The 26,073-nt window shown below is 42.1% G+C and overlaps 1 protein-coding gene across 3 annotated transcripts in view; it reads right to left on the bottom strand.

The window, feature by feature from the left end:
- Window positions 1-26,073, bottom strand: part of dock1 (dedicator of cytokinesis 1) — a 667,847-nt gene that overhangs the window by 598,862 nt on the left and 42,912 nt on the right. For all 3 annotated transcript variants that reach the window (XM_078564873.1, XM_078564874.1, XM_078564875.1), the window contains exons 2-3: window positions 17,674-17,757; window positions 5,384-5,424 (exon numbers count right to left, since the gene is read on the bottom strand). In XM_078564873.1, the coding sequence (XP_078420999.1) occupies window positions 5,384-5,424; window positions 17,674-17,757 (125 nt within the window). The remainder of the gene's footprint in view (window positions 1-5,383; window positions 5,425-17,673; window positions 17,758-26,073) is intronic.

Genomic DNA, 26,073 nt, shown 5'->3' with positions numbered 1-26,073 from the left:
GAGGCTGGGTGAACCCATTGATTCATTTATTAATGACTCGTATAGGCTGGCCAGTAGTTGTGGCTACAGAGCTTTAAAATGAGAATTAATCCGCGACCTCACTGCAGTCAGTGTGCTCGATGAGGTGCTATTGGACTTCTTGCAAACCAAGAGGAATTTTAGGTCAGGGAAGGCCAAACAGTTTGCAAAGCAGGCGGAGCTGCGAAAGCAGAATTGGGATGTACTTCAGAGAAACGTCAAGGCTCAGGAGATGTCGATCCAGTATGTAGACCCAAAGTCAGGAGACCCGCCCACCGAAACGCCCACCAAAACCACTGAAGGGGTTGGAAGAACCATTCCAGCTATTTAAAAATGTTCCAGATGTGGCACCAAAAAAAACAGCATCACCACAAAGAATCACCACAAGGGGTGCCAAATGCGTTCTCTGTGGCAAGACTGAACATTTTAAACAATTTGGCAGGTCTGAAGCACAATTTCAAGAAAGCTGAAATAAGTTTCCAACCATTTTAAAGTCCTGGGAATTGGAAATACAACATTTCTCCTTGATGATTCCCTAAGAGAAATCAAAGATCCCAATAATCAGTTCTGGTATGCGCAGCTGGAAGTCCAAAGATACAAAACACAATTTAAACTGGACACTGGGACTGGGGTCACAGTCTTACCAGACAAATTGGACAGGCTTCAGGACAGGCTTAAAGAAGTAGAAATCCAGCCATCCAAAATAAAGCTACAGGGGCCAACAGACAAAGACCTTAAAATGAAGGGTCAGATCACAAAAACCCTAAAGACATAAATGATAAAGAAATTAATGAAACTCTTTATATCTTACAGAACCAGCAATTTACTCTGTTCAGCAGGGCAGTGTGTGCAGGACTTGGTACAAATAGCCAATAATAGGTGACAATGGAGCAACATTCAGGGACAAATTTCCAAAGTTGTTTCGAGGACTAGGAAAGCTCTGAACTGCATCAGAAATTGAAGACAACTCATTACGCAGTGAGCCAATCTTTACTGAAAAAACACCATCCATTTTACCACAGGATGAGATTGCAGATCTTCACTTCTCTTTGGAGACAGGCTAGAAGAGGTAGAAACAGGATGCATCAACAATAACTGTAACCATCCACTAGATGAGCATCTAGACCTTGGCTTGCTCTTTCGGGGCACAGGTCAAGAGAATGAAGCCGTCACAGTTGCAGATGATGTGGAAAAACTGAAGAAGAGGTCCTAGACCTTACTCTTTGACTCCACTGCCAATCATCGTGAAGTCTCTGTTGAGGAAAATCATCCTTTTGTTGAAGGTGGTAATAAAGAAATGAATTTGTCTATTTATTCCACTGAGCCCACCGATGATATGCATCAGCGATTGCAAGCAACCAGCAAAAAGCTACCCAGGGAGAATGAGGTCCTTAACTCCAATTCGGTCAAACCAATAGTGAAAGTTCAGAGCTTATTAATTTGTACAAATGTAAGCCGGAGCTCTCACTTGAATCTCATCAGCAAGACATGGAAGCACTCAAAGCTTTCTTTCAGTAAAGAATCGGAGGCCCAAATGTCAGAGCTTTAACAGCTGAAGAGCACCTTAGAAAAACTTAAAATGAAGCTTGAAGGTATTGAAATTAAGCAAGAGTTGGAGAAGTCCAACTACCTAAAAAAGAGAATGCTGAACTAAAAGCCCAGCCATTAGCAGTCACACAGCACTCCAAAGCCACAGAGCAGTATTCACACGTTAGAAATAGTGCAACAAAAGTAACTGAACATATTGCAGTACAGGAGTGTATAAATGCTATACCGCATCTAAGGAAATTGCCACAGCATGAGACAAAGGTGTTGGTTATAGAGTAACTATCTGAACAAGCACTGACACTAGCTGTCTTTCCTATTATTACTGAGACCTTGCAGTAACAATTCCCAACACTCACATTGAACTTTCGACCAGACTACTATGCAGGAGCTTCCTACAGATCGTGTTCCTGAGCTTTATTCCACTGTTGATGACGGCGCAATCCTACTTTCTCCAGCTGACTCCAAGATTTCATTGTCTGCAGCGGAGCAGCCTCACACTGAAGCAAGTGTGGAAAAGATACCACTACCTACAGAAAGTGAAATCCCTACCTTAAGTGTAGTAGGGAAGTCCTCCTTTCCTCGTATCCAGCAGTATCTTCAGGATGTTCTTCGTTCTTCTTTTCGTCTACCAGATTCATTCAGGATTCAAATGTGCAACACAGAAGAAGATAAGAGAGAGACTTTCAGTTCTTGGTCTTTCTTTTCAAGGGGTTGTGATCATTTGAGTCCTGCAGGGCTCACTCTTCAATCAGTTTTTCCTTGATTAGTTTTCACTGCCTTTGCATTCAGGTCATCATACGAGTCACAGCCCAGGAGCCAGCTGTCGTGAAAAGCTGCTATCCTACTCCACCAATGTGTCCTTCCAAGGCGAGGTAAGGGAACAGATATGTCCTACATGTCCACCAAGAAAGCAGAGAATACTGTAGAGGATTGACACCTTTGGTGAAAGTGACTTGGAGGGGCGGAGGGAGTTGAATAGAAATTGTAAACAGTACATGAGATTAACAGATGGTGAGAATGTAAATAGTTTAATAAAATAATTTAACAGTTTAGAGATTATAATTTGGGAGATGTAAAGGGTTAAACGTTATGTCAGTTAGCCAATGATATTAATGATGATGTAAGCATGACATCAGGGTCAGATGACGAAGGGACTCCAAGGGAGCAAAACACAGAACACCCTGTGTCAAAGAATATTAACACTTACCATGAGCATCTGCGGAGGAAAAAAACAAAGTTAACATTGAGTCCTTATGACTCTTCTTCAGTTCTGAAGAAGTCATAAGGACTCGAAATGTTAATTCTGTTTTTTTCCTCCACAGATGCTGTTAGACCTGCTGAGTTTTTCCAGCATTTTCTGTTTTTGTTTCAGATTTCCAGCATCCGCAGTATTTTGCTTCTACACTTACCATGAGGTCTTGGATGCAAATACTTTGTTTTAAGAAAAATTTAACACAGGCTATGTCCAAGTCAGTCAGAGTAAGAGAAACCTCATCCAGCTAGAAGACAACACAAGTGCAACAAGCCAAACTATAAAGGACCCCAGTACAATTTAAAATGCCTTTTTTGTGATGTCTTCATGATAGATGCTCTACTCAGTAAAACCAGGTGGTCGAAAAGAAACCTCAAAGTTTCTTATTGTCAGGAACAATAACAGGCTTCTAAATATTGAGGGTCACCCTACCCGCTGTTCCTCCAGGACCTGCTTTTCTGCCAGCTGAAGCTACCTTCAGACTTTTATTTAATTCACAGGATGTGGGCTTTGCTGGCTGGGCCAGCATTTATTGCCCATCCCCTGTTGCCCTTGAGAAGATGGTAATGAGCTGCCTTCTTGAACCGCTGCAGTCCATGTGGTGTATATACACCCACAGTGCTGTTAGGAAGGGAGTTCCAGGGTTTTGGCCCAGTGACAGTGAAGGAACGGCAATATATTTCCAAGTCAGGATGGTGAGTTACTCGGAAGGGAACTTCCAGGTAGTGGCGTTCCCATCTATCTGCTGCCCTTGTCCTTCTAGGTGGTAGTGGCCATGGGTTTGGAAGGTGCTGTCTAAGGAGCCTTGGTGAATTCCTGCAGTGCATCTTGTAGATGGTACACACTGCTGCTACTGTGCGTCGGTGATGGAGGGAGTGAATGTTTGTGGATGTGGTGCCAATCAAGCGGCCTTTGTCCTAGCCGGTGTCAAGCTTCTTGAGTGTTGTGGGAGCTGCACTCATCCAGGCAAGTGGGGAGTTTTCCATCATACTCCTGACTTGTGACTTGCAGATGGTGGACAGGGTTTGGGGAATCAGATGGTGAGTTACTCGTTGCATGATTCCTAGCCTCCAACCTGCTCTTGTAGCTACAGTATTGATTTCGCTAGTCCAGTTCAGTTTCTGGTTAATGGTAAGCCCCCCCAGGATGTTGGTAGTGGGGGATTCAGTGATGGTAATGCCATTGAACATCAAGGGGCGATGGTTGGATTCTCTCTTGTTGGAGATAGTCATTGCGTGACATTTGTGTGGTGCGAATGTTACTTGCTACTTGTCAGCCCATGCCTGGATATTGTCCAGGTCTTGCTGCATTTGGACATGGACTGCTTCATTATCTGAGGAATCGTGAATGGTGCGAACATCCCCACTTCTGACCATACAGTGGAAGGAAGGTCATTGATGAAGCAACTGAAGGTGGTTGGACCTAGATACTGCCCTGAGGAACTCCTGCAGTGGTGTCCTGCAACTGAGATGATGGACTTCCAACAACCACAATCATCTTCCTTTATGCTAGGTATGGCTCCAACCAGTGGAGAGTTTTCCCCCTGATTCTCACTGATTCCAGTTTTTCTAGGGCTCCTTGATGCCACACTCGGTCAAATGCTGCCTTGATGTCGAGAGCAGTCACTCTCACCTCACCATTGGAGTTCAGCTCTTTTGTCCATGTTTGAACCAAGGCTGTAATGAGGTCAGGAGCCAAGTGGCCCTGGTGGAACCCAAAGTAGGCATCAGTGAGCAGATCTGAAGTAGAGTCATACGGACTCGAAACATTATCTCTGTCTCTCTCTCTCCACAGATGCTGTCAGACCTGCTGAGTTTTTCCAGCACTTTTTGTTTTTGTTTCAGATTTCCAGCATCAACAGTATTTTGCCTTTATATCAGTGAGCAGGTTATTGCTAAGCAAGTGCTGCTTGATAGCACCGTTGATGACCCCTTTAGACTGCCCAATACTGCACCAGTAACTTGCAACAGAACACCTGTTGGGGCATGCAGTTCACCAACACAGCTAACCCAGGTTCAGCCCTCAAATCAAACCAACCCAGCCTCCGACTGGAGGAATTAGGCAGCCAGCCCAATAGTTAAAATCACCTCTCTCATCTGCAGTTCAGTCCATTTATAATTAGGGTCAATGGCTTATGGTGATTACATCAATTTCTATTCGGACATAAAATTCTGGAATTTTAATGGATGGCATTCCACAATATCACACATTGTTTTCTAAAAGAGTAGTCTTGACCAGTAAAACAGCCATCAAAGTTAAACTTTGAACATTACAATGAGCAAGTGGTAAATCTATGGAAAAGGCTCCTTAGGGGGATGGTGGAAGCAGACAGTACTCATTCAATTGCAAATTTGAAAGATTTTGTTCAGAAAACAGCATTTTGGAAAACAGTATGAGTAATGTGAGACATGGCATATGGTAAGTGTAGCATGTTTGGCAGGAACATGTGACCAGATGGATCCTGGTCTTTTTATGTCTCTCAATTCCTTTGTTATAACACATTCATTTGATAATTCTCACTATGCCCAAAGAAACAGCTTTGTAAACCCCATAATAATTGCTCACCTTTTTGGCTTTGCGCCGATGTGTATATCCTCTATACCAACCTAAAAAGAAAAATAGCTTTAAATACAGCTAATAATATGAAAATATAGTAATCAAGTCATTATGCAGTAGATCTGAATTTAGCTTATCAGGTCAAAATGGATAGCATTAACAGAATAGACAAAACAAAGCAGACAAAATAAAAGTACAACAGTCATAGAAATTCATCATTGCTGCTGTTTTGAATGGGGAGGAAGAGTTATATAATTACAAAACACAAACAGAATTACCTGGAAAAACTCAGCAGGTCTGGCAGCATCGGTGGAGAAGAAAACAGTTGACGTTTTGAGTCCTCACGACCCTTCGGCAGAACTGAAGTATAGTTAGGAGAGAGGTGAAATATAAGCTGGTCTAAGGTGGGGGGGCGGGGGGAGAGAGAAGTTGAGGGTGGGGTCGTTGTAGGGATAAGCAAGCAGTGATAGGAGCAGATAATCAAAAGATGTCACAGACAAAAGGATCAAAGAGGTGTTGAAGGTGGTGATATTATCTAAGAAAAGTGCTAATTAAGAATGGATGGCAGGATACTCGAGGTACAGCTCTAGTGGGGGTGGGGTGGACAGACTAACAAAGTATTAGTTGTAGATTTAAAAATAATGGAAAAAGGTGGGAAAAGAAAAATCTATATAAATTATTGGAAAAAAAAGGGGTGGAAGAAACGGGGTGGGGATGGGGGGAGGGGGAGTTTAAGATCTAAAGTTGTTGAATTCAATATTCAGCCCGGAAGGCTGTAAAGTGCCTAGTCGGAAGATGAGGTGCTGTTCCTCCAGTTTGCGTTGGGCTTCACTGGAACAATGCAGCAAGCCAAGGACAGACATGTGGGCAAGAGAACAGGGTGGAGTGTTAAAATGGCAAGCGACAGGGAGGTTTGAGTCTTTCTTGCGGACAGACCGCAGGTGTTCTGCAAAGCGGTCGCCCAGTTTGCGTTCTACCTCCTACCCAAAATCCACAAACAGAACTGTCCTGGCAGACCGATCGTGTCAGCCTGTTCCTGCCCCACGGAACTCATTTCTCGTTATCTTGACTCCCTTCTCTCTCCCCTTGTCCAGTCCCTTCCCACCTACATCCGTGATTCCTCTGACACCTTACGTCACATCAACAATTTCCAGTTCCCTGGCCCCAACCGCTTCCTCTTCACCATGGATGTCCAATCCCTCTACACCTCCATCCCCCACCAGGATGGTCTGAGGGCCCTTAGCTTCTTCCTTGAACAGAGGCCCCAACAATCCCCATCCACCACTACTCTCCTCCGTCTGGCTGAACTTGTTCTCAAACTGAACAATTTCTCCTTTAACTCCTCTCACTTCCTCCAAATAAAAGGTGTGGCTATGGGTACCCGCATGGGCCCCAGCTATGCCTGTCTCTTTATGGGGTATGTGGAACATTCCTTGTTCCAGGCCTACTCCGGCCCCCTCCCACAACTCTTTCTCCGGTACATCGATGATTACTTCGGTGCTGCTTCATGCTCTCGTCGGGACCTGGAAAAATTTATTAATTTTGCTTCCAATCTCCACCCCTCCATCGTTTTCACATGGTCCATCTCTGACACTTCTCTTCCCTTCCTTGACCTCTCTGTCTCAATTTCTGATGATAGACTGTCCACCAATATCCATTACAAGCCTACCGACTCCCACAGCTACCTCGACTACAGCTCCTCACACCCCGCTTCCTGTAAGGACTCCATCCCATTCTCTCAGTTCCTTCACCTCCGTCGCATCTGTTCTGATGACGCTACCTTCAAAAACAGCTCCTCTGACATGTCCTCCTTCTTCCTTAACCGAGGTTTTCCACCCACGGTCGTTGACAGGGCCCTCAACCGTGTCCGGCCCATATCCCGCGCATCCGCCCTCACGCCTTCTCCTCCTTCCCAGAAACATGATAGGGTCCCCCTTGTCCTCACTTATCACCCCACCAGCCTCCGCATTCAAAGGATCATCCTCCGCCATTTCCGCCAACTCCAGCATGATGCCACCACCAAACACATCTTCCCTTCACCCCCCCCTAGCGGCATTCCGTAGGGATCATTCCCTCCGGGACACCCTGGTCCACTCCTCCATCACCCCCTACTCCTCAACCCCCACCTATGGCACCTCCCCATGCCCATGCAGAAGATGCAACACCTGCCCCTTCACTTCCTCTCTCCTCACCGTCCAAGGGCCCAAACACTCCTTTCAAGTGAAGCAGCATTTCACTTGCATTTCCCCTAACTTAGTCTACTGCATTCGTTGCTCCCAATGCAGTCTCCTCTACATTGAAGAGACCAAACGCAAACTGGGCAACCGCTTTGCAGAACACCTGCGGTCTGTCCGCAAGAAAGACTCAAACCTCCCTGTCGCTTGCCATTTTAACACTCCACCCTGTTCTCTTGCCCACATGTCTGTCCTTGGCTTGCTGCATTGTTCCAGTGAAGCCTAACGCAAACTGGAGGAACAGCACCTCATCTTCCGACTAGGCACTTTACAGCCTTCCGGGCTGAATACTGAATTCAACAACTTTAGATCTTAAACTCCCCATCCCCCCACCCCACCTAGTTTCTTCCCCCTCCCCCTTTTTTTTCAATAATTTATATAGATTCTTCTTTTCCCACCTTTTTCCATTATTTTTAAATCTACAACTAATACTTTGTTAGTCTGTCCACCCCACCCCCACTAGAGCTGTACCTTGAGTGTCCTGCCATCCATTCTTAATTAGCACTTTTCTTAGATAATGTCACCACCTTCAACATCTCTTTGATCCTTTTGTCTGTGACATCTTTTGATTATCTGCTCCTATCACTGCTTGCTTATCCCTACAACGACCCCACCCTCAACTTCTCTCTCCCCCCCGCCCCCCACCTTAGACCAGCTTATATTTCACCTCTCTCCTAACTATACTTCAGTTCTGCCGAAGGGTCGTGAGGACTCGAAACGTCAACTGTTTTCTTCTCCACCGATGCTGCCAGACCTGCTGAGTTTTTCCAGGTAATTCTGTTTTTGTTTTGGATTTCCAGCATCCGCAGTAGCTTTTAGCTTTTTGTTTTTATCTCTGAGTTATATAATTACATTCACCTGTTTCAGCAAGGCTCTCAATCATTTAGGACCAAGAGGAGGAAAAATTCTTTCAAAGAATTATGAATCCTAGGAATTCTGTCCCAGAGGATTGTATATGCTCCATCACTGAGTATATTTAAGACGGAGATAGACCTTTAGCTACTCAGGGGTCAGGATTTTACTGTCCCCCTCGAATAGGTTTGCAGGCGAGGTTAGGACACCCTTGCGCCACCGTCTATCTGCAATTTTATGGGTGGGACAGCAATTGGCTGATTTGATTTCTCTTGCACTTTGTGGACAGAACATACCTGGACAGTCTTGCACTTTGTCAGATAGATGGTGTTGTAGCTGTGCCAGAACAGCTTTGCTAGAGGCGTAGCTAGTTCTGGAGCACAACTCTTCAGGACTGCAGAGCCAGGATGCTGTTCTCCAGAGCACTCAGCCATTTCTTGATATCATGTGGTGTGAATCACATTGGCAAAAGATCGAGTTCTGTGCTGGAGGGGACCTCAGAAGCAGGGAGATCAAGATGGATTGGCACCACTGGGTGAAGATGATGGCAACTCAGGGATGGTGATGGAAGAGTCTGGGTCATTGGCTGATAGGTATGAGTGTTCAAGTTGTTGCTGCTCTAGTCTTTTGGAAAATTCTCCCAATTTTGGCTCAAGTCCCAGATATTTTTGATGAGGACTGTGCAGAGTTGACTGGGCCAACTTTGCCTTTGTTGCATCCGGCACCTAGGTCAGTGTGCTTTTGATCTTATTGTTTTTTTTGATAGCAGTTTGATGCAACTGAGTGGCTTGCTAGGCCATTTCAGAGAGCAGGTAAAAGTGAACTATATTTCCTTAGATCTGGTGTCACATGTAGGCCAGACTGGGTAAGAAAGGCAGGTTTCCTTCCCTAAAGAACATTAGTGAACCAGATGGGTTTTTACAAGTGTGTTCTTTTTTAGCTGTAGCTTCATGGTCACCATTGCCAATGTTAGCTGTTTAGTCAGATTTTACTTAACTAACAGCATTTGAACTAACGCTAGCAAATAATTACACCAGTAACATAACCACTATGCTAATGTTTCCTGTGTCAATAAAAGTTGTTTTTTGGATACTTAATAGTGCCGCCCCAATTCCCACTGCTTAGTCCTGATGCAAACACAAATGTGTTCTTTTAGACTGGTGTAAGTGAGCAGATGGCAAACAAGTCGGTCTGTGCTTCCAGTCTATATATTGAATCAGTCCTTCAGAGGATAGCACTGGTTCCAAAGTGTGCTTGTTGTGGGCAGGGATAGCAGTCACTTTTTTTCCAGTTATTCAAGTGGAATTATTTGCTACTGGTCATCTGGAATGGTTGGCCTAAAAACTGAGAACTGATGAGTTAATTTACAATAAATACTTGATTGCTTTTCATGTTCGTGCGCTATGCCTCTTTATACAGACTTTTTCTTTAATTTTGCAGATTTTCCAGTAATGCAGTCAAAATTTTGATTTTGGAGGAGGGGTGAAAAGTTCAGCTTGAAATGGCGCAAACAATAAATAACAATGGGTTTGATTTACCACTCCCCTGCTGACAGGTTTGAAAGAGGGAGCTTGTTAAATCCAGCGGGCAGCCTGTCTGCCTGCCGCTGCCCTAATTGCGATTATACCATTAGCAGGGGTGGAATCAGGCAGCCCAGCGCCAGTGGGCCAATTGAAGCCCTTAAGTGGGAAATTAATACCCACTTAAGGGTCTCATCCTGCTGCCAGTGGTATTTAACCGACAGGGGGAGAAGACCACAACAAGTGGCCAACCTGACAGGTTTCCCTGCACGAGCCAGAGGCAGGCAGGGGTGTCCCTCCTTAAATGGCTCCCTGAGCCCATCAGAGAGCAGCCCCCAACACACCAGGTTGCCCTCCCACCATGGCCTCTCAAACCCCAACCTCCCATCCCCCTTGTCAGGGCCTGCCAGCTTGGCAGCAGGCTTGATAAGCCCAAACGCATCCCCAAATACTAATCCAACATAATACACTTCTTTCCCAAAGTGCTGGAGAGCTGCTGGTCTCTGGTTGCTCTGAGGTGGGACTTCCTGATCCAGGAGGGTGAAAGTATTACATCTGGGCAATTAGTGGCTAAAATCAAGCCTGGCCCATCATTCAATACAATCATGGCTGACCTCCACTTAATACCTTTTTCTCCACACTAACCCCATATCCCTTTATGTCACTGTTATTTTGAAATCTGTTAATCTCTGCATTAAACATACTCTATGACTGAGCTTCCACAGCCCACAGGGTACAGGATTCCAAAGATTAAGTAAAACAATTTCTCTTCATCTCAGTCCAAAGTGGCTTCCCCTTTATTTTGAAATTGTATCCCTGGTTCTAGACTCCCCAACTGGGGGAAACATCTTACCTGCATCTGTTCTATCTATCCCTTTAAATATTCAGTAGGTTTCAATGAGATCACCTCTCATTCTTCGAAACTCTAGGGAATACAGGCCCTGTTTCCTCGATCTGTCTTCATAGGACAGTCCTGCCACCCCGAGAACAAGTCTGGTGAACCATTGTTGCATTCTCTCTATGGCAATAATATCCTAAGGTAAGGGGACCAAAACTGCACACACTACTCGAGGTGAAGGCTAACAAAGGTTCTATACAATTGAAGCAAGACATTGCTACTCCTGTACTCAAATCCTCTTGCGATAAAGGCTAGCATACCATTAGCCTTCCTAATTGCTTGTTGCACCTGCATATTAGCGTTCGTGACTTACTAACGAGGACATCCATGTCCCTTTGTACATATACACTTTCCAATCTCTCTCTCTCCATTTTAAGAAATACTCTGCACATCTGTTCCTCTTACCAAAGTGGATAACCTCACGTTTTTTCCACATTGTATTCCATCTGCCATGTTCTCGCCCGCTCACTAAGTCTGTCCAAATCCTGCTTTGCATCTTCCTCTCACCACATATTCCCACCTAGCTTTGTGGGGTCATTTCCAAACTTGGAAATATTACATTTGCTCCCCACATCCAAATCGTTGATTATATATTGTGCACAGCTGGGGCCCAAATGTACCCCACTCATCACAGGCCATCAACGCAAGAATAACCCCTCTATTTCTACTCTGCTTTTTGCCTGTTAACCAATCCATGCCATATTACCTCCTATCCCATATGCTTTAATTTGGCTAGCCAACCTCCTGTGGGGGACTTTATCAAAAGCCTTCTGAAAATCCAAGTACATTACATCCCCTTTATCAATTCTGTTAGTAACATCGTCAAAAGACTCCAACAGGTTCATCAAATATGATTTCCCATTCATAAATCCATGCTGACTGTGCTCAATCAGGTTATTATCTAAGTGTCCATTTATTGCATCCTTTAGAATAGAGCCTAGCATTTTCCCTATTACTGACGTGAGGCTAACATGTCTGTAGTTCGACGTTTTCTCTCTTCCTCCCTTCTTAAATAATGGGGTGACATTTGCTATCTTCCAATCTGCAGGAACCATTCCAGAGTCTATAGAATTTTGGAAGGTGATCACCAATGCATCCACTATCTCCATAACTATCTCTTTCAACTCTGGGATGAGAATATCAGGTCCCGGCGACTTAGCAACCTTCAGTCCCACTAAACTCCCAATACAACTTTCTTACTAATACTAATTTCCTTTTCCTCTTTCACCTTGGTCCCTTGGATCTCTAATTTTGGGAGATTTCTTGTATCTTCCCCAGTGCGGACAGATACAAAGTAATCATTTATTTTCTCTGCCATTTCTCTATTCGCCATTATAAATTCTCCTGACTCTGCTATAATGGACCTACATTTGTCTTAGCCAAACATTTCTTTTTACAACACAAAAACAAAAATAAAAATACCTGGAAAAACTCAGCAGGTCTGACAGCATCTGTGGAGAGGAATACAGTTAACGTTTCGAGTCCGTATGACTCTTCAACAGAAGTAAGGAAAAATAGAAGAGAGGTGAAATATAAGCTGGTTTAACCCCCGGGTGGGACAAGTAAAGCTGGATAGAGGGTCAGTGATAGGTGGAGATTGCCAAAAGAAGTCATAGACAAAAGGACAAACGAGGTGTTGACGGTGGTGCAATATTCCAGTGAAGCTCAACGCAAACTGGAGGAACAGCACCTCATCTTCCGACTAGGCACTTTACAGCCTTCCGGGCTGAATATTGAGTTCAACAACTTTAGATCATGAACTCTCCCCTCCATTCCCACACCCTTTCCGATCCCCCTTTTTCCCAATAATTTATATAGATTTTTCTTTTCCTACCTATTTCCATTATTTTTAAATGTATTTCCATCCATTGTTTTATCTCTACCTTTTAGCCTATTTTGATCCCTTCCCCCCACCCCACCCCCACTAGGGCTATCTGTACTTTGCTCGTCCTGCTTTCTACCCTTAATGTCACCTATTAGCACATTTCTTAGCTAATATCACCACTGTCAACACCTCTTTGTCCTTTTGTCTATGACTTCTTTTGGCAATCTCTGCCTATCACTGACCCTCTATCCATAAGGGTTACAGATTGTGATTGAGTACAATTCTGCTGCTGCTGATGGCCCACAGAGCCTCAGTCTTGCCCAGTCTTAAGTTGCTAGATCTGCTTGAAATCTGTCCCATTTAGCATGGTGGTAGTGCCACACAACATAATGGAGGGGATCCTCAAAAGTGAAGATGGGACTTCATCGTCACAAGGACTGTGTGGTGGTCACTACCACTAATATTGTCATGGACAGATGCATCTGCAGCAGGCAGGTTGGTAAGGATGAGGTCAAGCATGTTTTTACTTCTCGTTGGTTCCCTCATCACCTACCACAGACCCAGTCTAACAGCTATGTCCCTTAGAACTCTGCCAACTGTCTTTAATGGTGCTAACGAACCATTCTTGATGATAGACATTGAAATCCCCCACCCAGAGTACATTCTGCACCCTTGCCACCCTCAGTGCTTCCTCCAAATGGTGTTCAACATGGAGGAGCACTGGTCCATCAGCTGAAAGGGAGCGGTATATAGTCATTAGCAGGTTTCCTTGCCCACGTTTGACCAGATGCTATAAGACTTCACGAGGTCCGGAGTCGATGTTGAGGACTCCCAGGGCAACTCCCTCCCAACCGTATACCATGGCGCTGCCGCTGGGACAGGACATACCCAGTGATGGTGGTGTCCGGGACATGATCTGTATGGTATGATTCCGTGAGTATGACTATGTCAGGCTGTTGCTTGACCAGTCTGTGAAATAGCTCTCCCAATTTTGGCACCAGGTGTTAGTAAGGAGGACTTTGCAGGGTCTACAGGGCTGAGTTTGCCATTGTCATTTCCAGTGCCTAGGTCCTAGGTCCTTGCCAGGTGGTCCATCCAGTTTCATTCCTTTTATCTGTTTTATACAACTGAGTGGTTCGCTAGTCATTCAAGAGTCAACCACATTGCTGTGGATAATGTGGGACTGGAGTCACATGTAAAGATGGCAGATTTCCTTCCCTAAAGGACATTAGTGAACCTGATGAGTTTTTACAACAATTGACAATGGTTTCATGGTCGTCATTAGACTTTAATTCAGATTGTTATGGAATTCAAATCCCACCATCTGCCATGGTGGGATTTTAACATGGCTCCCCAGAGCATTACCCTGGGTCTCTGGATTACCAGTCCAGTGAGAATACCACTATGCCACCGCCTCTCCGATTATTATGACGATCTTTTAACTGCAGCTCATTATTTGATTATAGGATTATGAAATTTAAATGAATTGAGATCACTGTGTTTAAGTATTTACTTCTGCACCAGTTTTCACTTCTTCACCCAAAAGCACTGATCTATGCTGAGATGCAGCTACACAGACTGATACTGGCCAGTACATTACCCAGCAGGCTTCCCTGTATGAAACAATGTAAGCACTACCACGGTTTTTAAATATGGAAGACATCACAGCTATGCTGTATCCTTCTCTCAACAAGAACCCACAAATGCATTGTTTTCAGTAGGAGTCACTAGACAGAGGTATTAAGTGAGAATTCATGCCACCATCTTGATCGAGCTGAGTTTATCAGCACCGACTGGGAATCAGAATTTTGAACACAATGATTAAGGTCATCACTGGCACAGCTGGCTTGCCACATTTTAACGTATGGTCATATTATTCACCAATCACTATATGCATAACATAATAAATATGGTTCAAGACTATCTCTCACATAGTCCTCCAATTCTTCACAAGATTAACTTGGACAAGATTTTAATAAGTAACTTCCAAAGCTTCGAATCAGAAGAGGCCCTCTTTTTAAAAGATAGCTTGAGGGATTTGGTGCTCTAAATGAGTTGAAACACCTTCCCGTTTAATTCAGCAACTGGATTCCAATTCAGTCCAGGGTTCTCAAAAAAACTTCTCACTGTCAACTCCTAATACAACTCGTCTGACTAAGGAACCACAGTGTAAAATTATTCAATTAGTTGGACATCATAGATAGACAAAGGTGAAGTTTGTCAAAAATGAAAATGGCACAATGACACAATAGGAGATGATATTCTGAGGCACTGAATTAAGTCACAATTTTAGTATCTTGCTGAGTAAGCAATTGGCTATAGGTAGTCATTCATTTCCAGGATTTTGGATGTTTAATGCAGGTGATAATGAATGAAAATAGATCTATTCCCAAGCATATCTTACATTAAGAATTACAATATTCTCTCAAAAATAAAGTTTTACCAATATATAATCTTCCTTGCTTCCTTTATACTGAAAAGAGTTATCTTTACAAGTGCAGGTATGCATTCAAATCATACTTTTAACTTATGTTACATCTGAAATAATAAAATGCTGCTCTTAGATACTATCACCACGTGCAGCATTTTTCATACAAGACTGGAACTACTGAATTAATAGATGAGATTTCTTTTGATCAAGTCATATCACTTTCAGATTCCATCAATGCAAGGGTAGATCTACTGTAAAATGTGAAATCAACCTTCCAAGTACAGTAACCAGTTAATATCAGTCTCAATGACACACTTTCAAGATCAGGTTTTACATAGTGAAAACAGAGTGATCATATTATAACAGGCCAACAGTCAGTATTTCGGGTTTATTGTCACCGTTTTGAAGCCTGAAACAGTTCAACTGGATACCCACTGCTTCCCAACCCACCAGGCAGGTCCTGCTCCTTTCTGTGCTGCTCTTAGTGCCAATGACCAGATTTCTGTCTTTCTATACTTTATGCATTAAGTTCATGAAAACAGGAGTTGCCACCTTCAATATATAGACAGCAATCCTGACCTTTACTGCCGCCATGTGCAAAGACAAAATCAGAAGCAGGTGCTTCCTGGTGCAGTAGACACTAGATTAACGTACAGGCAACATGTATTCTAACAAGGTATGGGGGGGGTGGGGGGAATATATGGTTGAATGCATAGCAACAGAGGAAACAGATGGAAAAGGGCAGAGTGGGTGGCAAGGTGAGATGGGCAGAGGATGTGACAGCATGGTTGGTGGGGGGGGCGGTGTTGGAAAGAGGAAAGGAGCATGCAAGCATTAAATGAGAGGAAGTCCAGAAAGAAGGAACTGGGAGACGTAAATTGGGAGAGGTGGAAAAGTGTGTCCCTGCAAGAGGGTGGGAGATTGGATGGGATGCAATGTCTCAGTCATTAAAACAATAGGATGTAGAGGGACTATGGAAACTGGGACAATGAGAGGTTGGATGTGGGACACTACCAGCTTTGATTTTCATCAAATGCTATTATTTTATTAATTTTAATTAGGATATTAAGTGCTTAAATTAACCAGAATTAATCATTTTTAAATTCAATGCTTTCTGAAAAGCATGCCCCCACTACACCCGCTCTTCCCCCTGCCCCCCACAAAAATGTACCCCCATGTTTGTATAGTCAAGATCTGGCTCAGGGTTTCATAAATTACCATCGCCCAGCATGCAAGTAAAATATTAATATGTATACTTACTGCTCACAAAGCCCATGTCTGACTTCCGTTACTTCATGTCAAAGCCATTATTGAGCAGTTAGTTTTTATGGGGCTGTGTCCTACTTTTTTGAAGCTCTGGATCAGCTTTGCTAGTTTTCTAGGTTGCCATATATGTGAAAGAGTGGTGCATAAATAAATTGAAATCACAACTTTCCAAATAGCTACCTAAACTAATTCTGAAGTCATTTGCCTAATCCTCTGACAAAGGTAGGGGCAGCCTTTCTCTGAAATACAAATGAGCTGAGCAACAAAGCCATATGAATCAAATATTCATACCCAGATCAATTCAAAAATACTCCAGAGACTTGAAGGGATTAAGTCTCCATTTACTGTCTGAAAGATGTAAATCAGCCACCTGTTGCAGGAATTACCAGACTTTCTTTTCTATGGGTGCAGAGAAATTTTAGGAAACTCCTTTCATCAAATCGTCAGATTTCCAACTTGTAATCTGGATGTAAAATTATTACAACACTTTAATCTTGTTTCTTTGCCAAAATATTTTCTTATATAAAAGTCAGAATTAAGAAACTTGCTATCTACATCACGCACACTTGACTGAATGCTTCTACTTCCTAAGTTTTAGATGTTTCACTTAGTACGGCCAAGATCCACACTGGCCCAAGTATCTGTAAAGTTTAGGAAATTACAGATCAGGAGAACTATCTACATTCTGTTGCAGATCCACATCCATATGAACTTTGAACAACACCAATTTTTTTCAAACCAATAAATGATCAAAGATCAAGCAAAAAAAGTCTAATTCCCAAGTTGGCCACATTGTGGGTTTCACTGTACGTAGGGATATTTAACTACTTTACTCCAGATGGAAGAGAGAAAAAAATGGGAACAATTAAAAAAGGGTCTCAAATAGGTGTGCTACATTTCCTTTTTTTTTGGAAAAAGTGCCTTATTTTATTTCCTTCCTTGTCAAACACATCTCCAAACAAGGCAGCAGTTCTGCAGAAAGCCAGTAGAGTCAAGGGGGTTTTGCTTTTGAGGGTAAGGCAGCCCTCCACTCAATAACTCCCATAGGACTACCAATGATGTCTTGAATGGAAAGTGGGCAACCTTTTACATGAGCCAACATCTTACAACTCCTTGACATTGTCATCTCCACACACAAAAGTTAAAAAGCTAAGTATGAATGCCAGTTCAAAGTAATCTTAAGATACAAATTTCAACCAGAGATATAGAAAGCAGATCATAATTTCCTGATTTTAAACATCCACATTAGAATTCAGAAAATATTTGTACTTGCCTTCATAGGTTTCCAATATGTGCACTGTATCACCAATCTGCAGAGGAAGCTCCACTTCCTCCCTGGAGTCATAATTGTATATTGCTGAAATCGAACAAAAATTGAACTATTTAAATTTAGTTCAGTTTACAATATAAATATTACACAAATTTCTATCAAGGCGACATTCTTTTTAGTAATTTTTCTCTTAAAATATGCGCATCCCACAACATAAAACAATCTTCAAAAAGTAGACAGCATTTTGCAAACCAAAGCAAGAAGGATATTTCTGATGATGGTACATTACTGGTGTGCTGAGGGGCATGGTGATGAGGGAAGCAAGGGAGAGGAAGAGAGACAGATGAAAGGAAACAAGGAGGAGGGAGTAAAAAGAAAATTACAAGCCAGCCTAGAGAAATGGGGAAGAAATTGAGAATTTAACATTCAGCATGGCTTCAGACCTCAGCAAAATGAAAGAAGCCTCAATGATTGACTATTTCATTGCAATTCTCTGGCAATTTTATTGGATCTTTCTTCAGGTTAGATAGGAAGGCAAATCGATGCATCGTGCTTTTACTTTAAAAATTCACTGAACATGCTTCTACTTTAGGGTTTCCCTTTCAGTCTTGAATAAAATGACTCAACAGTCAGCATTTGTCCCAATTGGATGTAATTCGTCCCACTGCCTCTGGTCCCCCATTCTTTCAACTATTTTTTTCTTTACTGTTTTATGTCTTTGAACAGAAGATTTATCAGAGGTTTTAAAGAAGGAGATTTGTAATTACTCTCTTAGGAAAGGAACTACAAGTCAAGGGAGTCTTAAATCAAGAATCATAACAGACCACAGGAGTCATAATAGATCAAAGTAATTTGGCGATAAAAGTTACATTCTCTACTTATTTTTCAGAGAAAATATTACAGTGTCTGCTTGATTGGCAGCATGTTCAGCATCAGGTCAGAAATAGTCAGTTCATGATCCATTTCAGGACCCAGCATGGTCTACATTGATGCTCCCATGCAATATGATGTGCCAGAGATGCTAACCTTCAGGTGAAACAGTAAACTGTTACCAGTTTGCCTGTTCCAGGTGAATCAACTGGTAATTAAAGTATCCACAGCACTATCCAAGGGAATTCCCTGGGTCCTGGCCAACACTTCTCCCTCAAACACCAAAAAAAACATCAAATTTTCTTGACATTCATCTCTGTTATTTATGAGATCTTGCTATGTGCATATTCTCTATACTCTACAGAAATGCAATGCAAGTCCTTCAACACCATAGTACTGAAAATTTTACAGCCATTGTCCTTTGGAAACTTAAATCTTACAATGCTTAATTTACCTAATTACTAATCACCAACAGATTTTCTCTCTCAATAAATGCTCAACACCAACCAAAAGAAAGGATACCTGTTCTTTATTCATTGTGTAAAGTTAAAACATTGAACTGTAATATTGCAACCAAAATCACTTGCTCCCACTACCGTTATAAATCTACTACATTCAACTGCATTACGGCAGCAATGCCATGCTGTAGCCTGCTCTATCCAGTTGAAGCAACCAACAGGCTTTTTTTTGCAGCGCTATTAAGTTATCTTCAAATAGAATCATGAAGATACACCAATTCCCACGTGAAACTAGCAATATTTGAAGAAAAACTAGCCAGATGAATTTGATAAATCATTTCCCTCAAAGGGGATTTTCATGACATATGCCGAAGGAAACAAACAGCAGGTCTTTGTATAAGGAGTTGTAAAAAGGGTCCTCATTTGTGATCTAGACCGAAACTGAAAAGAGACATTAAAATCAATTTATTTTAAAAGCTAAACTATATTATAGATGAATTTCTTTGGAAATTAGCAAGAAAACTTCTCAATAAATCTACAACATCTACAGTTCATGCTCAAGTTCATGGGCAGAATTTTCTGCCTGTGGGGAGGGCCTGACCCAATCTCCAGCGGGCGGGGAGCCGATCCCTGCTAGCGAAGCGGGCCGCAACACCATTTTACGTGGACGGGCCAATTAAGGCCCACCCAGCGTGATGTCCGGCAGGAAGTGCTATGCACTTCCTGTGCGGACGGGGGGATTCCGTAAAAGCGAGAGTGCGGTCTTTCACGCATGCGCACGAAAGAGCGCACATCTCCCTGTGGCCAAGTGCAGCCTCAGGGAGATCGCTTCCACTTTGAACAATATTAAAAATGGGAGTGCAAAAAAATTCCCTAACATGTCCCCCTCATGTGATGATGTTACATGAGATGGGACATGTTCATAATTTACAGAATAACTTTATTAGAATTTTTAACACCCTGCATGAAACCTCATCCCGCCGATGGATGAGGTTTCATGTTTTCTCTATTTGCCGCCGGGGCTTCTGGCCTGCCCACCAACCTTAAGGTTGGACAGGTAGATCCTTTAATTGTTTAAATGATCCTGTCAATGGCCTCAATTGGCCATTGACAGGTCGGCGGGTCCGCAGCTGATTTGCTGCAGGCCCGCCGTCCTAAAAATTTAAATGGGGCGGGATGACGTCATGGGTTTCGCCCGACATCATCCCGCATCATTTTATGCATCGGCAAGCAGGCCCCGCCCCCTGCTCGCCAACGGCAAAATTCTGCCCCATGTCACTGTTCCTCAAAGAGATGAAACAACCGTACTGTCAGCATAAAAACGATTTGTATAAAACTTGCATACAAAATTGTAATATGGATAGCAGTAGTTTCACATTAGTAATATAATCTCAGATTTCAATACAAAATCATCCCCACACTTCATATACAAACAGAATTCATCATAATAGACTTATTACCTCCACCACTGAAGGTGGGCAGAGGCAATGCTTTTACTCTGTTCGTCTGTAAACAATATATCTCAAAACCTAATCGATGAATTTCAATGAAACTTGGTATAGAGATAGGGTATAGCCCAAGGAAGAAATTATTACATTTTGGTGAGGATATGAATGCAGATCCGGGAATTTTGCTTTAAAATCAAGTCAGAAGTTGTCAGTTCATGACCCATTCCAGGACCCAAGCATTGTCTACACTGATACACCCGTGCAATACTAGTGCTAACCCTAACCCTAATGCAGATCCATTAACATGGAGCACATTGCTTTAGAATGTTGCTGACTGTTTATGAATGTTGTGGATTGCCTCAGCTGCTGTGGTGGAATTTGCTCACAGCTGTCACAACGTGAGCAGTTTCCAGAGCTGGTTGGTAGATGTGGATTGACCTGCAGCCTCCTCAGAGAGATGGAAGCTTTTAATAAAAATATTTACTTCTTCAGCTTTAAGAACAAAAGTACAAGTGAAGAGGCACTCAGTAAGCACATAGCTCCGCCACACTGTGTAAACTCAACATTGTTCCTTACAATTTTGCAGTTCTTCCTTGAGGCTTTTCCCTGCCTGGTTGATGCTCTGTAATTACAAAGGTGAAAAAAGAAATCTTTTTACTAGAGCTTTCACCTCTTTGAGGCTTTAAGCCAATCTACATCCAACAATCTGCTCTGAAATCTCTGCTCACATTTTGACCGCTATGACAAATTCCACCACAGCAGCTGAGACAATCCACGACATTCTAAAAAAAAATCAACAATATTATAAAAATATTTGCCACATCATTCAGTGTTAACAGATCCTTTAAAAATTCCAGGATCCAGATCTTCGCAAAAAACTAATCAGTCTTCCTTGGGCCATACCCTGCGTACCAAATTTCATTGAAATCTGTTCATTAGCTTTTGAGATTTATTGTTTACAAACAGACGAAGACTAACAGGCTAACAAACAGGGACAAAAACATTACTTGCCCCTACCTTCAGTGGCAGAGGTAAGAAGAAGAAACAAAAACAGAAGGAAACCATGCTCCATCATTCAATATCATCATTGCTAGTCTTGATCATGGCTGATCTTAGGCTTCAACTCCACGTCCTGCCCGCTCCCCATATCCTTTGATTTCTGAGACACCAAAAATCTGTTTATCTCAGCCTTAAACAGTCAATAATAGCACATAAACCCTCTAGGGTAGAGAATTCCATAGATTCACAATCCTTTGAGTGAAGGAATTTCTCCTCATCTCAGTCCTAACTGATCTGCACCACATCCAGAAACTGTGCTCCCTTGTTCTATATCCCCCATCCACCACCTTAAACATTCACTCCTACCACCACCAACACACAGTGGCAGCAGTGTGCACCATCTACAAGATGCACTACAGCAACTCAACAACACCTTCCAAACCCATGACCTCTACCACCTAGAAGGACAAGGGCAGCAGATGCATGGGAACACCAACACCTAAAAAAGTCCCTTCCAAACCACACATCCTGACTTGGAATTAAATCACCGTTCCTTACTTTCACTGGGTCAAAATCCTGGAACCCCCTTTCTAACAGCATTGTGAGTGTACCTACACATATACTGCAGTGGTTCAAGAAGGTGGCTCATTGCCACATCCTCAAGGGCAATTAGAGATGGGGTATTAAATGCTGGCCTAGCCAGCAATGCTCACATCCCATGAAAAAATTAAACAAAATTCCTATTATCTACCTTCTCAAGCCCCTTATAATCTTGAGCGCTTCAATGGGATCACCTCTCATTCTTCTAAACTCCAGGGAAACTCTTTCGAGTTATCAACAGTCACAGATTGCAACTCTTTCGAGTACAATCACAGTTCTTGGTTTCCGGGAGTGGGACATGAACCCACAACCCTCTGATTCAAAGGCGAGGGTGCTATGGACTGAGCCACAGCTATGGACATAATTTACTCAGCCTCTCATCATAGGACAACCCTCTTATACCAGGGCCCAATCTAACAAACCTGTACTGTACTGCCTCCAATACAAGTATATCCTTCCTTAAATATGGAGACCAAAATTACAGTGTTTCAGGTGTGGTCTCACCAAAGCACTGTACAATTCTAACAGTACTTCTTTATTTTTGTACTCCAATGTCTTTGCAATAAACACCAGCATGCCATTTGCTTTCCTAATTGCCTACTGAACATTAATACTAACTTTGTGTTCCTTGTATGAGTACACCCAGTCTCTCTGAAGATCAACACTTACAAGTTACAAGGCTTACAAAAATATTTTGCTTTTCAATTCTTATAACCAAAGTGAATAAGCTCACACTTCCCAAATTATACTCCATCTGTCACCTTGTTACCCTCTCAACCTGTCTATACTTCTTTGAGCCTCCGTGTCCTCCTCATAGCTTGTATGGTCAGTAAACGTAGATACATTACTCTATATTAATGACTTAGAGACAGAATGTAAATAGCTGATGGCCCAGCACTGACCCTTGCAGAACTCTACCTGTAACAGCCTACCAACTTGAAACTACCCCATTTTTTTCCTACTATCTGCTTCTTGTCCATTAACCAATCCTCTATCAATGCTAATAAACTCCTTGAGCCCTTACTTTTGTACTAACTTTTTGCGCAGCATCTTATCGCATGCCTTTTGGAAATCCAAATATGCTACATATATTGGTTTTCCCCTTTACTTACTCTAATAGTTACATCTCAAAAAACTCTAACAAATTTGTCAAACAGGATTTTTCTTCCATATTTACTTGTTCTAATTATTTTATGCTTTTCCAAGTGCATTGTTAAGACCTCCTTAATGATAGATTCTAGCATCTCTCCGATGACTTATGTAAGGCTAACTGGCCTGCAGTTCCCTCTTTTCTCTCTGCCCCCCCTTTCTTAATTAGGTATGCTACTTTTGCTCACTTCCGATCTGCTGGGGCTGTTCCAAATCTAGGAAGTTTTGAAAAATCATACCCACTATCTCTGTTCGATCCCTAGTGTGTAGGCCATCAGGTTCTGGGGATTTGTTAGATTTCAGTCACTTAAGTTTCTCCAATACTTTACATCTCTGCTGATATTACTTTCTCCAATTTCCTCACTTTTTAGCCCCTAGATTCCCCTCTATTTCTGGTATGTAACTTGTGTCTTCTACTGTGAAGACAGACAAAATATTTGTTTAATGTCTCTGATATTTCTCCTATCTCTGCTTCTAAGGGATCAACATTTACTTTAGCTACTCTCTTCCTTTTTATATACTGTTACAATCCGTTAGGGTCTTGTTAACATTTAATGAAGAAATCCAAACATCCATCAATATCCGACAGAACTACACCACAAGATTTCACTTTTTTCAGTGACAAACTTTATTCTATGTCAAAAGGAATTAAACAAAGTAATCACTATTAGCTTAACACTATAGTTTACAACTATATATATTATGAACACAATTTTACATTTTACAACTCCGTCTGCCACTGCCACCACCAACCCCCCCACCCCACCCCTCCCTTAACCTGAACTCTCCTCCCCCCGTTTGTTTAAAATATATTTTTCCCTACCCTGTATTTGCTGGTGCACTTTTATGTCCGTACACTCTGGTTACCATTACCTGCATCGCCAATCCACACTATTGCTTTGCTCTCTTTAATTTTCCAAATCTCACCTCACAGGAACGCACCCTCCATCCCCACCCTTACTATTTAGTTTAAAATCCTCTCTACAATTCGCCTGGACACTGGTCTCAGTGCACTAGGTGAAGACCATCATAATGGTAAAGCTCCTTAAAGTGGAAACCCACTTCTCCCACGCCAATATTTAAGCCATACTTTCAACTCTTTGATCTTATTTACCCTATGCCAATTTGTTCATGGCTCAGGTAGTAATCCATAGATTACTACTTTTGTGGTTCCGCTTTTTTAGTCCTTAGCTACTCAGCAGAATCTTTTTATTAGTCCTATGTCACTGGTACCCACATGCACCACGACAAATGGATCCTTCCCCTCCCACTCTAAGTCCCTCTCTTTTGTAGTTACAGAGTACTAGCCAAGTAGAGAAAGGCCTCAGGGTAAAGTTGAATAATTCTAATAACATTGAGTTAACACAGTATGGCAGAGATATGTGCCCTACTGAGTGTCCTCTTCATTTGTTTTATTTGATTTGTGAGGAAAGCCTTCATAACTAAGTGAATTTGCTGTTTAGTCTTTTAATGACTCACCTATATTTGCAGTATCGAAAACATTCCTATCATTGGTTAAAAAGTGATTCAGCAGAGGAAAAAGCTTACATTGCTGTTTTGTTCTTCGATAATTGTAAAAAAAATACAGATATTGATTGGACTAACAAGTGTGGTATAAACGTTTCACAAGTCCCACGTAATAATCACTTCAAATAAAAGGAACCCAGTTATCTGTCCCTGATTTCCATTCAAGGCCTTGGGAATTACCACTAGTCAGAAGCTAAACTGAGTCAAGCAGAGCAACATTGTGTCTACAAGAGCAGAGCAAAGACTGGATGCTTTGCAAGAAATGGTTCAACTCCTGGCCTTTCAAAAAATTCTTTAATTCTAAAAGACCCGTGTGTATGTCTCAATTTTTATTCTGCTCTCTGTAAAATGGATAATGAGTGCATTTTGCTTCCTAGTTTGCTGTCTATGAGGATTCTTAATGTAATTAGCTGCTTAGTCTGCCTGATGACAGCACTGTTGTTGGATGCCTGGAGAGCCCCTCAATGTGGCGTCAAACATCAGGAAAGGTGAAAGTGGCACCAGAGATCCCTAAATCTTTGTGGACGGCTTTGAGATTAGCAGCAAGTGATGCCACTTCACCCCCAACTGTGAAACAAGAATCTTTCGGACCAGGGGGGGAAGAAGTGTTGGCATGTTAAAACCTACCTGTCAATCTTTGATCACACAGAGCAATCCAACTCTTGGAAGGCTCTGTATTTCATTCATGTTATCCATTTGCACTTGCTTAAATTTCAAACAGTGCTTACATGCGCAACTACACCACTTTAATACAGATTGAAGGAGCAATAAAAACAAATTACTGAACAGCTACCACTGCTAGTGAGCTGATTATTGTTTGGTTCAGCGAACTAGAGAGTGAGCACAGTTATTTCTGCCCGAAATAAAACAAAGCACTTAAGACGCCTTAACTGGAAACTTTGAAATTAATGTTAATGTAAATGGATAACGGTTATCCACTTTTTAGCTGATATAAGTGACTGTTCATTTTAAACCTAGATGTTTCAAGTGGTGAGGAATCTACCTGTAAACCTTTGCCTAACTCATCTGAATTGTATTTAAATAATACAAGATAGATATTATCACTGCAATTATTATACCAACAGCTTAGCTCAAGATGATTGCAAATAAAATTTAATGTTATGAAGCTTCTTACCTCCTGGAAGGAGCAGTTAAAACTGAGAAAATCTAGGAAAATTTGTACAGATAACAGGTTTAGCAACATTTCCCAAATGATTACAAGAAGGTTACATGTACAAATTATTGTACATGTTTTTTATATGTCCAGGAAAGTAGCTCATTTTAATCAGACATTTTTCACATTTTTTCACTTCTGCCTGTTGCATTTGAACTATAACCAAGCCCAAGCATTA

This window comes from Cetorhinus maximus, chromosome 20 (assembly GCF_964194155.1).
Source record: "Cetorhinus maximus chromosome 20, sCetMax3.hap1.1, whole genome shotgun sequence".
In the NCBI taxonomy this organism is placed as follows: domain Eukaryota; kingdom Metazoa; phylum Chordata; class Chondrichthyes; order Lamniformes; family Cetorhinidae; genus Cetorhinus; species Cetorhinus maximus.
This window is presented reverse-complemented; position numbering and strand designations above follow the sequence as displayed.